At 39.9% G+C, this 15,856-nt stretch overlaps 1 protein-coding gene across 3 annotated transcripts in view; it reads left to right on the plus strand.

The window, feature by feature from the left end:
• Positions 1 to 14,102, plus strand: part of Prkaa1 (protein kinase AMP-activated catalytic subunit alpha 1) — a 36,961-nt gene extending 22,859 nt beyond the window's left edge. For all 3 annotated transcript variants that reach the window (XM_050138953.1, XM_050138955.1, XM_050138954.1), the window contains 6 exons: positions 1,085 to 1,229; positions 2,162 to 2,249; positions 4,679 to 4,903; positions 7,337 to 7,823; positions 7,933 to 8,059; positions 10,801 to 14,102. In XM_050138953.1, coding sequence (XP_049994910.1) covers positions 1,085 to 1,229; positions 2,162 to 2,249; positions 4,679 to 4,903; positions 7,337 to 7,823; positions 7,933 to 8,059; positions 10,801 to 11,045 — 1,317 coding nt within the window. In that variant the 3' untranslated portion in view covers positions 11,046 to 14,102. The remainder of the gene's footprint in view (positions 1 to 1,084; positions 1,230 to 2,161; positions 2,250 to 4,678; positions 4,904 to 7,336; positions 7,824 to 7,932; positions 8,060 to 10,800) is intronic.
• The last annotated feature ends 1,754 nt before the right edge of the window (positions 14,103 to 15,856 follow it).

The following is a 15,856-nucleotide window of genomic DNA, read 5'->3' on the forward strand; positions in this document are numbered from 1 at the left end:
ATGAGGGTGTGCTGTTCTTTCAGAGGTCTGGAGTTTGGTTCTTAGCACCCATGTAGGGTGGCTCATGACTGTCTCTAACTCTAGATCCTCAGAAATCTGGCCTCTGTAGATACTCATATGTAGATGTATTCTTTCTTTCTCTCTCTCTCTCCTTCTCTCCCTCTCTCCCTCATACACATATAATAGTTAAAAAAAAAATCTTAAATTTCAGAACACAGACTGTGGTTGTTTTGTAATTCATCTGAGGTGCTTGATTGTTACTTCGTCATAGTCTGAAATAGTAGCCCATCCCAACAGCACTTTCTAGATTCTTTTTCTTTCCTTTCTTATCAATTAAATTTGTTCTTGGATGGTTTCATCCATGTCTTATGTGCTTCCTGTTTCTCACTCCTTGTGCTCTCTTCTCTCCCACTCCTGTCACCCCCTCCTTCCTACAGGCCCCTTCCTTACTTGCATGATTTGCATGATGTTTTGTGAGTTTGACAAGGACCATTTATTTGACTATGGGTTTGCATTTGTCCTTCGTAGCACGTTTTGTATTATTCTGACCTTTTTTCCCCACTGTTACACTGGTGTATTTTTTTAACTGCCACCCCCCCCCCCCCCCGCTCCCAACTAAAGTAGGGCCTTTCATTCATTTCTGTGTTAGGAATGTCTAACCTGTATGGCATATTGAATATGTTCAATACATATTTACTGAAAGAATGAAGGATTAAACATCACTAACTTAGAGTGGAAAGCATGCCTAGTTTCAGGTAGAAGTTGAAACTATTAGGACTAACCCATGAACTACAGAAGAAGACAGTTTGTGTGTGTGTGTGTGTGTGCATGTGTGCAGTCTGTGCAGGTGATAGGATCAGAAAGTTGAGCTGCTGATCAAGGTCCCCATAAATGCCTGGCATTTTAGGTTAGTGCTTACCTGTATTACTTCCTCATTTTGAAAGTACCTCATGGGTGAAGTTCACTTAGAAGGGTTCATGCTTTGGAAAGTTCTGGCTAGAGAATTATAAGTAGGAAAAGTTTCCATTGAACCTTGTAATAATTAATCTAATGCACAGCTTAAAATATTTTCTATTTTTCCTAGTTGGACGAAAAGGAAAGTCGCCGTCTGTTCCAACAGATCCTTTCTGGTGTGGATTATTGTCACAGGCACATGGTGGTCCACAGGGACTTGAAACCTGAAAACGTCCTGCTTGATGCACACATGAATGCAAAGATAGCTGATTTTGGTAAGGACAGTTTGAATATCAGTTAGCATGAGTGCTGAGAATCCCATCTTGTAAACGAGCATACAAAAGGGGAAAACAGTAAGTTACTCTCTTCTTCAAAACTGAGTATAAAGATTTTTATTTTGTGCACATGCACACATGTGCGTGCATACATACTCTTGTGTACACATGTGCATGCACACACACACACACAGACTCATATATACATGTCAAAGGACAGTCGTGGGGGTTGTTTCCGTTCTTCCACCATTGGGTCTTATAGCTTGAACTCAGGTTGTCAGGCTTGGTAGTAAGCACCTTTGCCTGCCTAGCCAGCCATCTTGCCAGCAGTAACATTTAGTTTTGTGATAATAAGTATTTCAAGTTGTCATTAGAGAGGTTATTATTTGTAAAGAAGGTAGCAGTTTTATTTCTAATATATTCTTTTGGTCAAGTGTGGAGAGAGGGAAAGTAAGTGGAATGGAATTATTCAAAAAATTGAAATCTATATGAGGAAACTTTTAAATATCTAATACTGAAAAGTTGAATTTCAGATGTGGTCGCACATGTTCCAGAATGCCAGAAATGGAGGCAGGTGGATTCAAGGCCACAGTGGGCTACATAAAAGGAAAGAGAATATGGGTTCGGGTGACCACTCTGGGCTGAGGTTTTGCTTTTATAGAACAGATCAGGACTGGTCAAAATCTTTCTGTTTATCTGAGATTATCTTGCCTAGCCATCACGATATTGAAAGTTAAACATTTTCCATTTATCCTAGCAAGCAACGCCGTCAGTAGTTTACTGTGTACTCATTAACCTCTAGTCATCGAAATACATTGTGCATTTGTGTGTAAGGGCAGGCGATCATGTTAATACAAACTTAGCTGTGTTGTTCAATGGACTTTCGTTTTTGTCCTTGGGGAATCTTGAGTGGCCGTTGTTTGTCTTTTCAGGTCTTTCAAACATGATGTCAGATGGTGAATTTTTAAGGACAAGCTGTGGCTCACCCAATTATGCTGCACCAGAAGTAATTTCAGGAAGGTGTGTTTGATATTATGATACTTATGATGTATTTGTAGTTGCTTCATTCTTTTAGATTTTGTTAGTCTGAATTGTCGTATTTAATACTAGTGAAGGAAGGGACAAGGGTTTTCTTATCTGCAAATTTTGCATTTTAAGGCTAATACACAAGGAGCTGGAGAGATGGCTCTGTGGTTAAGAGCACTGGCTTCTCTTCTAGAGGACTAGAGTTTAGGTCTCAGCACCCACGTTTTGGGTAGCTCACAGTTGCCTTAACTTACCTCCAGGAGACCCAACACTCTCTTTTGCTTTCTGCAAACAGTTGCATGCATGTGTATATCATTATAGACACACATACACACACATGAATAAAAAAAGTTTTATAAAAAACATAGCAGATAAATTAGCAAATCCATTTAAAGAGGAAAATGTTGGTTTACAAGTCATATTAAAATGGTTAGAATAGGGGCTGGAGAGATGGCTCAGAGGTTTAGACCATTGCCTGCTCTACCAAAAGTCCTGAGTTCAATTCCCAGCAACCACATGGTGACTCACAACCATCTGTAATGGGGTCTGGTGCCCTCTTCTGGCCTGCGGGCATACACACAGACAGAATATTGTATACATAATAATAAATATTTTAAAAAATTGAAAATGGTTAGAATGGAATACTTTAATTTTTCTGCTGGAAAGAGAATTTCAAGCAAATAAGTTGTAAAGGGAGATAGGTAAGTTACTGAAAACCTGACTATCCAATACTTATGAGAAATGGCTTACTTGGCAAAAAAAAAAAAAAAAGAACATTCTAAGGGGTCTGTGCTTGTAATTCAAGAGCTTGAGAGGTTGAGATCATTCTGTGCTACCTAATACACTATATCAAAAAACAAACAAATACAAACAAACAAAAACCAAAACTACCCAGACAGAAAGCAAAATGGAGTTACAAGTATAATGTAATGTATAGTTTCATAATTATTCAAATAAATGCCATCTGTGTAGCAGCTTCATGTTTTATGAGGAAAGAACGTGTCTTAGGAGATTGAATTAAAGAAGAGGTCCTCCAAAACCAGGAGTCAGACTGGCTGGATGTAGTGCATACCTGTAACCTGAGCACTGCGCATAGGCTGTGAGTCAGGACTGTATACATAGACCTGTGTCAGGAAAAAGCCAGGTGGGAGAAAGTCAGATTCATTTGTCTTAATCTGGATCTGCTAGACACTGAAATATGAGAATGCTGAATTTGAGAACTTGAGTGGGTGGTGGTAGCGCACGGCTTTAATCCCAGCACTCGGGAGGCAGAAGCAGACAGATCTCTGTGAGTTCGAGGCCGGCCTGGTCTACAGAGTGAGTTCCAGGACAGGCTCTAAAGCTACAGAGAAATCCTGTCTCGAAGAACCAAAAACAAAAACAAAGTGGTGCCTTATGATCAAGCATCCATAAAATGGGTGGTTAGTGTACTCTGTTTGTTGAGTTTGGATTGTCTTTCTTTGAGGTCTGGGTGAATAAGAACATTTACTTTCAATAAAGGGTTTTACTGATATTTATAATAATTTATTTGGTCATTTTAAAGATGTTTTCCACTTGAAGTCAGACTCTGAATGGATGAGTCAGCTTTTTTATTTTTATTTTATTTTATTTTATTTTTTTGCAGGGTGAGGTTGAATGTTTATTCAGGGGGTTATGGAGGTGGAAGGGTGAAGGGGGGGGACAGAGAGAGAGGGAGAGAAAGAGAGAGAAGAGGAGACTATTTATTTTTGTAGCTAGTTAAAATACTCATTTCCAGAGTGCTTTGGAGAAGTCTAGAGAGCTCTGAGAATCCCACTTACCGTGGCTTGCTTCCACAGCCTCGAGCTCTTTGAGCTTTGACATGAGGGTTTTAGGAGAAATGGGTCCAGAGTCTGTCAGTACAGAATTTAATCTTGGCCCAGCGGGATGGCACAGCTGGTCAGGTGCTTGCTGCCAAGAATGATGACCTGAGTTTGATCCCAGAAACTTGTGTCAAGGTCAAAGGGGTGAACTGACTCCCACCAAGTTGTCCTTTCACCTCCACACTCACTATGCACACGCACAGATATGCACATGGCACACACAGACGTGTGTGCACGCACATACATACATGCACAAAATAAAAGTCATTGAAAAACAGTGTTTTATCTCTGTGGCTCAAATTCAACATTGAGCATGATGGTTCAAGTTTTGGGCTTATTGGTGGGACCCTTTGAGGGTCAAAGTAAGGTAGCAAAGCAGTTTTTCCCATGGCTCATAATATACAAAATATCTTAACTTTGAAAAGGTAATACTGATATTTACATCTTTATGCATGATGTGCAGCTATAAACACCATGTTCTGATCACTGATTTCTTTAAAACTGATTTTCTTGTAGTCTTCATAAAATATTTGTGTTTGACGAGGGTTGATTATTGATTAATGCAGTTGCACCCCTGTTCAGATTGTACGCAGGTCCTGAGGTGGACATCTGGAGCAGCGGGGTCATCCTCTATGCCCTGCTATGTGGAACCCTCCCCTTTGATGACGACCATGTGCCAACTCTGTTTAAGAAGATCTGTGATGGGATATTTTACACCCCGCAGTATCTCAATCCCTCTGTGATCAGCCTTTTGAAGCATATGCTACAGGTGGATGCCATGAAGAGGGCCACAGTAAAAGATATCAGGTAATTCCAGGCCAGCGGGCTTTCCTACCGTTTTGAATCTCAAGACGTGAGAGAAATTTCATTTTATTAATGATGTAGTTTTTTCCCTAGCAGTATGCTTTGAGTCCTAGGAAACTGAGTTTTATTGGTAATGTTGCATTGTTTGTGGTTGAACCTAATAGTTTTAATAAGGCAGAAGGGATGGTGACAGATTGGCTTCTCAAGTTGAGGTGAGCCGTTTCTCATGAACACTCAGAGTATGTACTGGAGACTTTGTTCTGCCAACACTGTTATCTCACCCCCCCCCCCTTATTTTTGTTTTCCTTAATTTGTTGATATCCTGATGACTAGACTACACATTTTTCTGGTACTGGAGGAAGAAAGAAAGAAAAATTTTGTGCATATAGGGGTAATAAATAAGAAAGCATTAGAGCGGGGCGATGGTGGCGCACGCCTTTAATCCCAGCACTCGGGAGGCAGAGGCAGGCGGATCTCTGTGAGTTCGAGACCAGCCTGGTCTACAGAGCTAGTGCCAGGACAGGCTCCAAAGCCACAGAGAAACCCTGTCTCGAAAAACCAAAAAAAAAAAAAAAAAAGAAAGCATTAGAATAAGCAGGAAGAGGATTATATGTGGATTTAAGCTTTATTATTTATTTATTTATTTATTTATTTACTTATTTATTTATTTTTTGATTTTCAAGACAGGGTTTCTCCATAGCTTTTTGGTTCCTGTCCTGGAACTAGCTCTGTAGACCAGGCTGGTCTCGAACTCACAGAGATCCGCCTGCCTCTGCCTCCCGGAGTGCTGGGATTAAAGGCGTGCGCCACCACCGCCCGGCTAAGCTTTATTTTTTTTTTAATTTTTGTTTGTTTATTTATTTATTTATTTATTTATTTATTTATTTATTTATTTAAGATTTCTGTCTCTTCCGCACCGCCACCTCCCCTTTCCCTCCCCCTCCCCCAACGAAGTCCCCCCCCCTCGTCAGCCCAAAGAGCAATCAGGGTTCCCTGCCCTGTGGGAAGTCCAAGGACCACCCACCTCCATCCAGGTCTAGTGAGGTGAGCATCCAAACTGCCTAGGCTCCCACAAAACCAATAGGTGCAGTAGGATCAAAAACCCATTGAGGAACATGGGATGTACTCACTCATATTTGGTTTCTAGCCATAAATAAAGGACATTGAGCCTATAATTCGGGTTCTTAGAGAAGCTAAATAAGAAAGAGAACCCAAAGAAAAACATATAGGCATCCTTCTGAACATTAACCTTCATCAGGTGATGTAAGCTTTATTTTTTTTCACTTCTTATGCTAAAAGTTCTGCTGAAGCGAGGTGGTGCTGGCCTACACCTTCAATCTCAGCACTTGGGAGGTGGAGGCAGGCAGATCTTTGTGAGTTCATGGCCACCCTGATCTACATAGTGTACATAGTGAGTTCAGGACAGCCAGGGCTATGTAGAGTAACCCTGTCACAAAAAAACTAAACCAAACCAAACCAAACCTGCTGAAAGGAGATCCCAAGTGGCAGAGGGCATGGCTTTAACCTCATTCTCTTAAACTGATACTGTAAAATATCTACGTGAGAAGTATGTTTGCATATGTTTTACGCAGTTTTTCATAATGAAAGTATGATAGAAAGCGCTGTGAATGGTGGTGCACACCTGTAATCCCAGGACTTGGGAAGCTCAGGCGGGGATGATAGTGACTTCGATTCCAGCCTGGGCTACATAGTGAGATTCAGTCTCAAAAACCAGTCTCCAGTTGGAAAGAAACAAACATACACTGTTAAAATTACAATACAAACAAACAAAACTCAAGAGAATAAAAGAATGCTTTTATGTCTTTCACTTAGATGATAACCATTATTCTTTTGGGCGTTTTCCTCTGTGGTTTTTGTTGTTGTTTTTGTTTTCTGAGTTTTAGCATAGTTCTTGATATGGTTCCCTATACTTTTACATATGCAATTAAATAATATAATCGGGAATCATTCAGAGAAGGGCCTTTTGAGTCATACGGAACTGGGTTGTGAGGAGGAGGATAGATTTTACATGTATGAATTGCTTATCATAAAATTAAGTACACAGTAAGAACTCAGGATATTGCGTAGTGTTTTTGTTTCTAAGTTCTTTTCATGTAACACGAAACAGTATAAACAAGAGTATAACAGTGAAGCCACACAAGATTATTTCTTTCTGAGCTGAAGAAAACTATTTTGTCATTTGAGTAGACATACCTTTTTACTTGGCTGCATCAATCCTTCAAAATTAGTGGCAAGTTAGAACATTTTTTTTTTAGTATATTCAATAAAGTGTGAGCTGGAAGAGGAAAAGAGTTAAAAGGTAGTAATGTAGTGTGGGTATAAGTGTAAATTAATTCATACCCTAAGCTCTTGAAAGGCATTATTTTTATTCTTGGCTTTACTCAAAATCCTCCGCACACTGCTGTTTTCTCTTAGGGAACATGAATGGTTTAAACAGGACCTTCCAAAATATCTGTTTCCTGAGGATCCATCATACAGTTCAACCATGATTGATGATGAAGCCTTAAAAGAAGTGTGTGAGAAGTTTGAATGCTCAGAAGAGGAGGTTCTCAGCTGCCTGTACAACAGAAATCACCAGGACCCACTGGCGGTTGCCTACCATCTCATAATAGACAACAGGAGAATAATGAACGAAGCCAAAGATTTCTACTTGGCAACAAGCCCCCCTGATTCTTTCCTCGATGATCACCATTTAACTCGGCCGCATCCTGAAAGAGTACCATTCTTGGTTGCTGAAACACCAAGGGCACGGCATACCCTTGATGAATTAAACCCACAGAAATCCAAACACCAAGGTGTACGGAAAGCAAAATGGCATTTGGGAATTAGAAGTCAAAGTCGACCAAATGATATCATGGCAGAAGTTTGTAGAGCAATCAAGCAATTGGATTATGAATGGAAGGTAAGAAGGCAAATATTCTACCTAACACATTTGATGAACCTCTGGACAAAAGTCTTTAATAGAAGATTTGATTTGATGTATCATTGTTTTTGTTCCTATCAAATGCTAGGTTGTAAACCCTTATTATTTGCGTGTACGAAGGAAGAATCCTGTGACAAGCACATTTTCCAAAATGAGTCTACAGCTATACCAGGTGGACAGTCGGACTTACTTATTGGATTTCCGTAGTATTGATGGTATGTACCCACAGACCCACAGATAGACTTCGTTACCTAATTTGGTTTATAGTCATTTGTTTTGTTTTTAATTAAAACTAAGCATGCAAAGTAATAAGTTTCAATATGGCAATACCTTTTCTCCCCCCTCCCTCCCTCCCTCCCTCCCTCCCTCCCTCCCTCCCTCCCTCCCTCCCTCCCTCCCTCCCTCCCTCCCTCCCTCCCTCCCTCCCTCCCTCCCTCCCTCCCTCCCTCCCTCCCTCTCTCCCTCCCTCCCTCCGCAGGTGTGTTTTGGCGCACTCACCCATGTGTGCATGGGTGGGAGCAGCACAGCTCAATGCGGACTGCCTTCCTCTATCACTCTGCATCTCACTTTTGAGACAAGGTCTCTTTCCGAAGAGGAAGTGGCCCTTTAGGTCAGACTCACTGGCCAGCAAGCCCAGGGATCTTCTCATTTCCAGGCTCCAGTGCCAGGGTTACAGATGTTCACCTCCTGGCCTGACTTTTCCATGGGTGTGGGGACGGGAACTGAGGTCCTGATGCAGTGTAGTGGGCTGTTTATCCACGGAGCCATTGATCTCCCGGCCCCCAGCGTGACCCTTTCCTCCGTGTGCTTTGTTTTTATCCCCTCCCCCACTGCCTTCCCCACCTCAACCTTTGTCTCATGAAGCTTCCTGCCTTTTTCCTGGTAAGTAATAGTAAACATGACACTGACACTGACGATTGTGAGTCCTATTATTCTTGTTCCATGTAGAACAATGTTCTTTAACAGATTATCATTTTGGGGCTAGGGATGTAGTTCAGTAGTGATGTTCTTTCTTGCCTTGCATACACAAAACACTGGCTTTAGTCACCATTACCATTTCTCCCAAAGTAGAAAATGATTATTATCCTGAAAACTTTTTAAAAATATACAGTTTACAGTCGGCTCTGGGATGGCAGCAGCCACGTGTTTACCAGCTGGCTCTTTAGATCGTTCTAGAACCTGCTATCTTCATCTATATAAATACACCCTCAGTTTGGCTTTTTTTTGTGGCTTCTGTCACCCACCCTGGTCCATCAAAGCCTCAAAGTATCACATGGCAAATTCCAAAAATAAATAATGCATTAGTTTAAAAAAATATACAGTTTAATCCTAAACTGATAATTCTCTTTCATATTTCTGTCACTTTGTAAGGTTCATTTTGTCAACATAAATTTTTTATTTAAAAGTAAATGTCGATGTTATTGTAGTTTTATTCACCATTAAGTACTTTTAAAATTAAATACTACATTATGGCTATTCTTCCAAATCACTTATACCAGTATCTATGGGAGGATATCTAGAATTATTACGTATAGACTCAAAGACAGCACCTACAGAGTATAAGAAAAACAGAGGCTTGAGCTATGATATACACTGACCAACCTGATAGTCGGCTTGTTGATTTATTGATTGACTTTTTATTTGTTTATTGATTGATTGATTTTTGAGGCAGGGTCTTCTATGTAGGCTGGCCTGGCTTTAAAGAGTCGGTCCTCTTTGCTCCATCTCTGAATGCTGGGTTACAGGTGTGCACCATGCACAGATGTCTGGATAGCATGTCCCTGCCAGCTAACATATACCAATACAGTTTGAGATCAGGCACGAGTATTATTTGTTTCTCGGTATTTAGATAATTTTGCAGTCTTAGTTATATCCACTCTTGGGCTTGACCAACTATATGAAATTTGCTGTTTCTATATTTCTGTTATAGTATTTTTTTAAAAGAAATATTTATTTATTTATTTATTATGTATACAATATTCTGTCTGTGTGTATGTCTACAGGCCAGAAGAGGGCACCAGATCTCATTACAGATGGTTGTGAGCCACCATGTGGTTGCTGGGAATTGAACTCAGGACCTTTGGAAGAGCAGGCAGTGCTCTTAACTGCTGAGCCATCTCTCCAACTTCCTCTGTTATAGTATTTTAGTTCTACTTAGATTTCATTCTCTGTGATTGTTCTTTAGTTTCTCTGTGATTTTATTTTTAGCGATACTTTTGTGGTACTAGAGATGAAACCGGTACTTCTCAATGAGTTCTAACTCCAACCCCCTTTTTACTTGTTATTTTGAGGGAAGTCTACCCAGGTTGTCCTTGAACTCCGAACTTAGGGTCATCCTGGTTTTAGCTTCCCGAGTAGCTGGGATTGAAGGCCCGTACCACTAGGCCTGGTCTTTTCTGATTTTGCTTATTGGAATTGTTTCCCTGCTATGCTTTTAAGTGAATATGAGAGACTGCAGTGCACAAAGCACTGAACTGAAGTCAGGAGAGTGGAGCACCCGAGCTACTGAAGCTTTCTGCTCATTTGTTTCTTTGAACAAATCACTTGACTTTTCTAGCTTTGTTTCCTATCAGTATAATAAATGGTTCTTGCGTGAAATGATTTCCGAGATACCTTCTATATTTCAAGTGATTAATTCTGTGGTCTTAATAGAAAAGAATATTAGTGCTAGGGGATTTTTATTAAAACCCAGGATATTAGTTTCCTGGCTCTTAAATCAGCATAAAAGACAAGAGTGGTAGTTTATGTACCTGTGTAGACTGGCCATCATAGGCATTCTTCGTGCTGTGTGGAGATGCTGAGTGGCTTACTCCAGGCACACTGCCCCCATTTGAGCATGTATTTAAGAGAAACGTGCTCCTGGGAGCTGGTCAGTAATCTCACTTAAAGAGTCTGACCCATACTGTTGGAACACTTGAGGGAGAAAGAGTAACATGTTCAAATTCTTTTCCACCAGATGAAATTACAGAAGCCAAATCTGGGACAGCTACTCCACAGAGATCGGGATCCATCAGCAACTACCGATCTTGCCAAAGGAGTGACTCTGATGCTGAGGCTCAAGGAAAACCCTCAGAAGTTTCTCTTACCTCATCTGTGACCTCGCTCGACTCTTCTCCTGTTGACTTCGCTCCAAGACCAGGAAGTCACACAATAGAATTTTTTGAGATGTGTGCAAATCTAATTAAAATTCTTGCCCAGTAAACCTAAAACTTTGCTTATTTCTTTGATGCAATAAGCATGCATAATAAATAATAGCCAAACACTTCCACTTACCAAGTTATATATATATATATATATATGATTATAACTAAGGATTGGCCTTTTGGAATGCAGTTTGCACAGGGATTGGAAAATGATTGATAATTAGAAGCCTATGTGCAGAAATGAACTGGGACCATTCTGTTGTCCCTTATTCAATAGGTACATATATCATAATATACACAGAATGGATTGTAGGATCAGGCTCACTTGATTTTTGACCATTTTAATTTGGTACAGCAGGGCTGTGTAGGCCATAAATTTACCATAAAAGCCTTCATATATGTTGATGTGGTTTATATTTGCTACATGAATTATTTGCCTAGAATCCCCATAGACCTTAGGTGATTCTGTTTTCTGGGCTCCTTAGCTTCTTAAATATTTACTATTTCCATTTCTGGTAACATTGTGAACTATTTCCGTACCCTTCTTAAAATGCTATTTTGTGTGGTAAGTCATAGCAGATACAGACTCAATTTAAAAATTTTCATTAGCTTGTAAGCCTCCAAACCCAAGTTCACTTCTGCAATTTCCCCCTCATGTTTTGTGTATGAAGTGCTGCTTTGGATCCACGAGTCGAGTGCCCATACTGTACTGAATCATGTTTTTGTCACCGTCAACAGAGTCTTCTGGCTATCGTGATGACAGTACTGAATGTCACTTGATTGTGTATTTTTAAAATTGACTTAGTGCATAGAAAGGAAGTCTTTTATAAGCTTCGAATGCTTGGATTGGATTTTTAACCCCTGATTTTATTCTGGACGTATTTTAAAAAAGGACAGTTGAAAGAGTATAGCGCTTGCACGTGTATCTGACTCAGTTCCAACAGCCGCTCTGGCTGCATTTGCTCTTTAGGTCCATATATGTACAAAAGCATAGATATGCATATATCTTTGAATGTATGTATGATTTTGTTCTGAACCATTGAGAGTTTAAGATACACATACCAGCCCTAAGCACTTGTGTGGCAAGTCATATCAGATACAGGCTCAATTTAAAATTTTTCTTTAGCTTGTAAGCCTCTAAACCCAAGGAATTTCTATATTCAGAGATTCCAAAGTCCTAAGTTCACTTCTACAATAACCCCCTAAGCACTTTTAGCATCTCCTAAAAATAATGCTATCGTCCTGTAAGGAACTCTTGAATCCATTATAAAATCAGTAATTTCCACATAGTGCATGGTCTTCCATATTTATCTCTTACCTGTCCGGAATCCCATTTAAGTTACAGTCCGATTTCAGTTGTAGCTCTTTAATCAGGTTAATATTATTTTGAAAAAGTGTAGAAGAAATCAGTTCTTCAAAATGGTCAAGTTTATTTCAGGTTTTAATTTTTAAAATATTAGCTGCTAAAGGAGTTTAATCTTTCTTAGATCTTTGATTTATATACCTCCCCGTTGAGTGATAGCATAGCATAATAGTTGTAAATGAAGGTTTAAAATTTCATAAGACAAAGCTGATATTTGATGAGCTAACTATTCATTTCGTATTGCCCATATCTGGCTTCTTTTAAATTTAAATTGAGTCCGAGGCTCTAGTTCAGTGGTAGTGCTTGCCTGGGGCACACCCAGTTTGTGGGTTTGATCCCAGCAATGCAAAACTACTTTTTTCTTTAAACATTAATCATCTTCCCTTTTTTTAGGACAGACTTTTTTTCACTGCATTCATTTAAAGTCCCCTCACTCCCCAAATCAGTTGAGCACTTATGTAACCAGATGGCAGTGAATTTGGAGGTCATGATAGCTTGCATAAAAGATGACTCTATAGTTTATGCACTGAATTCCGAACAAAAACTATGATTCTTTTTGTTCAGGGCTTGTTTTATTCAACTCCAATTTGAATGCTGTATAAAGTAATGGAGACTCCATTTATATGAGTTCCAAACTGTATTTATACCTGTGTGTGTGTCCTCTGTTTGGGGTTACTGACGTCACTCATGCTGTCCGAATGCAGCATTGTGTTCCCGATGTGAAGGACGGAAGACTGCATTTTTGAAGTTACAGATTTGTAAATAGGACTAAGGAATATCTCTATAAACTGCTGGGGGGGAGAGGCACAAAAGGAGGAACCAATGAAATAGGACCTTCTAAAAATTGTTAATTTTGTAAACTTTGCTTCTTTTATAAGTTATTCTGTGATTCCTTTTAGTTACCGAGTTTTATTTTGAAGATATTTAAATATTGCACTTGTATAAACAGGATGATAAATGCAGACTATTGCAGTCAGTTTTTTTTAAAGCTAGGATATTTGAAATGACAACTTTCAGTTAAGTATGTCAAGCTAGCAACAGAATTTTCACAAATGTAGTTTGCAAATTCTTATATTGAACATGTAAGGGGAGTTAATGCAAATGATTTTTAATCTTTTTTATTATCTTTTCAGCAATTTATATTTTTTGTGATTTTATGCAACCATATTTTTACTTTGTCTTGACAACTGAAAGCTGTATAAGGTTTTGCCAGAAAAGTACTGTATACATAGTTTTAAATATAACAGATTTTGCTGGTATGTAAAAAATTTGCCATTAAAATTGATTTCTCACGAAAGGAACTTTTCTACCAAGTTGGGACATGTGGGAGCTTAATATATCTAATTTAAAATAATTTCACTGAAATAAACACCATTGCTTTTAATTTGATTATATCTTTTCTCAAGATGCTTTTGTAGTATTTTGGAGTTTTAGATAATTTTATATCAATTCTCTCCCTTCCTGACACCATCCTTTGGATCTTTGATATCATTCACAAATGAACTGGGGTGTGTAAGATCTGTGTCCCAAGCGGCGTCTTGGGAATGAAGGAAAACTATGTCTAAATCTTTCTTCTCCTTTTCTCCTTCCTCTCCCCCGTTCATTGTGGGCTCCGACAAGATGAATGAAATCCACCCACAGCCGAGCTGTAAGTTGGTTTTGGGTGGAATCAATCTTTGTGCTTTATGTATGATTGCCCAGAGTACCTGGATTTAGAAAGATGGCATAATAAATAGAGACATTCATTTTTCACCTGGTTTGTCTTTCTTGTTCAATGTAGGTGTGATAGGTGGAGGTTCACTGGTTCGCACACAGCTGAGTATCTGGGCTCCTTCGTGGACTGAAATAGAAAATTGTGCTTGATTATAGTTTAGTACTCAAAACACTGCTTTTCGTCTCTCGTAAATTTGATTTCACCTAGAAATCAGCCATCTAAACAAAATACTTAGATGCAAGCAGAAACGCTGAGCAGCTGTCACATCCTGGTCACAAACCCTGGGCAGCAATCCGTCACTGCTCGAATACAGTTGCTAGTAAATCTAAAACCCTTCGTACGCTTGGGGCTTTTGCTGGACTGCTGACTTTCTAAATACTCAAGACAGCAAAGCCGCATCGCAGAGTCTTATGAACAGCAAAGTACATTTGGAGAACTCATTTCTCTAGGCCTTCTCTGCAGATTTGCACAAGAAACTGTCTTGTGGAGCAGCATCTATTAAGCGGTCTTATTTACTATGAATAAATAAAGTTCTGCTGTAAATGCCAATAAATAGTAACAAATATTGAGAGGATGTTTAGTGACTTGGAGGCGGTTGCCAAGCCGTTACGGGAGTAGAGGACCTCAAAGTTAAGCCACCCTGAGAGACCTAGAAGGCACAGAGCCTCAAGTACTATTCGTTCCCCCAGATGGCCATTGTGAAACCTTCATGACAAACATGACCACGACTCCCAAGATACAAATCCTGCTCCATCCATCTTGTTAGGGATGGGTGGAGACACACACATATGCACTAAAGTACAACAAATGTAAGTGTGGACTTGGTGGGTGTTTAGTGTTTCAGGGTATTCGGTGTTGCAATGAATGTGACCACGTCACCTCCATCCAGGACGAACATGCCCCCACCACTGTGCCTACTGTGATTAATGAGAGTGAGGATACAGACCAATTCTGCCACATCGTGGGAAGAATACCAGGGCTCGGAAGCACTAAAGCCCATTTTAGAGGCTGGCTACCAGCCATGCCCTGGTTACTTTGAGAATACTGGCTTACTTTACAACCATTGAAAGAGTTAATGAACGTAGTCAAATTATAAATAAAAATTGCATCTGAGACCATTATCTCCACGTCTAGACGTATTGGGAAACTGTCAAGATCGCTATAATTTTATCATTGGTACAGACAGTGTTAGCTGTTTTTCATGAAACAAGAGTTCCTTTTCTAAGAAAAATGGAGAGAGAGAGAGAGAGAGAGTGTGTGTGTTTGCATGCCGTAGCACAGATATGGAGGCCAGACAACTCTCTTTGCACTCTAGGGATGGAACTCATCATCCTGTTCAGCAGCAAGCATCCTCACCCGCTGAGTCATCTCACGAACCCCTTGCTTTGCTCATTTCAAGAAAAGGTCAAATACCCAAGTGTGAATAATAAGTTCATCAGTGGCTCCAAAACAAGTTGTGTTCCGCAAGGAAGTAGAACTTCAACTTATAATAGCCTTGAAGAACTGATTTTATTCTTAGTGGTGTGTAGGTGATTGTGCGCAGGCACCTGCAGAGGCCAGAACACAGTGTTGGGATCCCCTAGGGTGAGCCGTCACGTGGTGGTGTTGGGAACTGAACTTGGGTCTCCGGCAAAGCAGGAGCCAGTGTTCTCAACCGCTGGGCTGTCTTGTCCAGCCTACTCTCAGTAGCAGCAAAGTACTTGGTCCGGTAGAAAAATAAAGGCCATCATTCAGCAAGGTCCTTGAGGAAGCCGGGATAATTGGTTTATTAAAGTGAGCCTGAAAGTTGGAG

Source organism: Alexandromys fortis, unplaced genomic scaffold (assembly GCF_014885135.2).
Source record: "Alexandromys fortis isolate MF-2015 unplaced genomic scaffold, M_Fortis_MF-2015_v1.1 scaffold_37, whole genome shotgun sequence".
Classification (NCBI taxonomy): domain Eukaryota; kingdom Metazoa; phylum Chordata; class Mammalia; order Rodentia; family Cricetidae; genus Alexandromys; species Alexandromys fortis.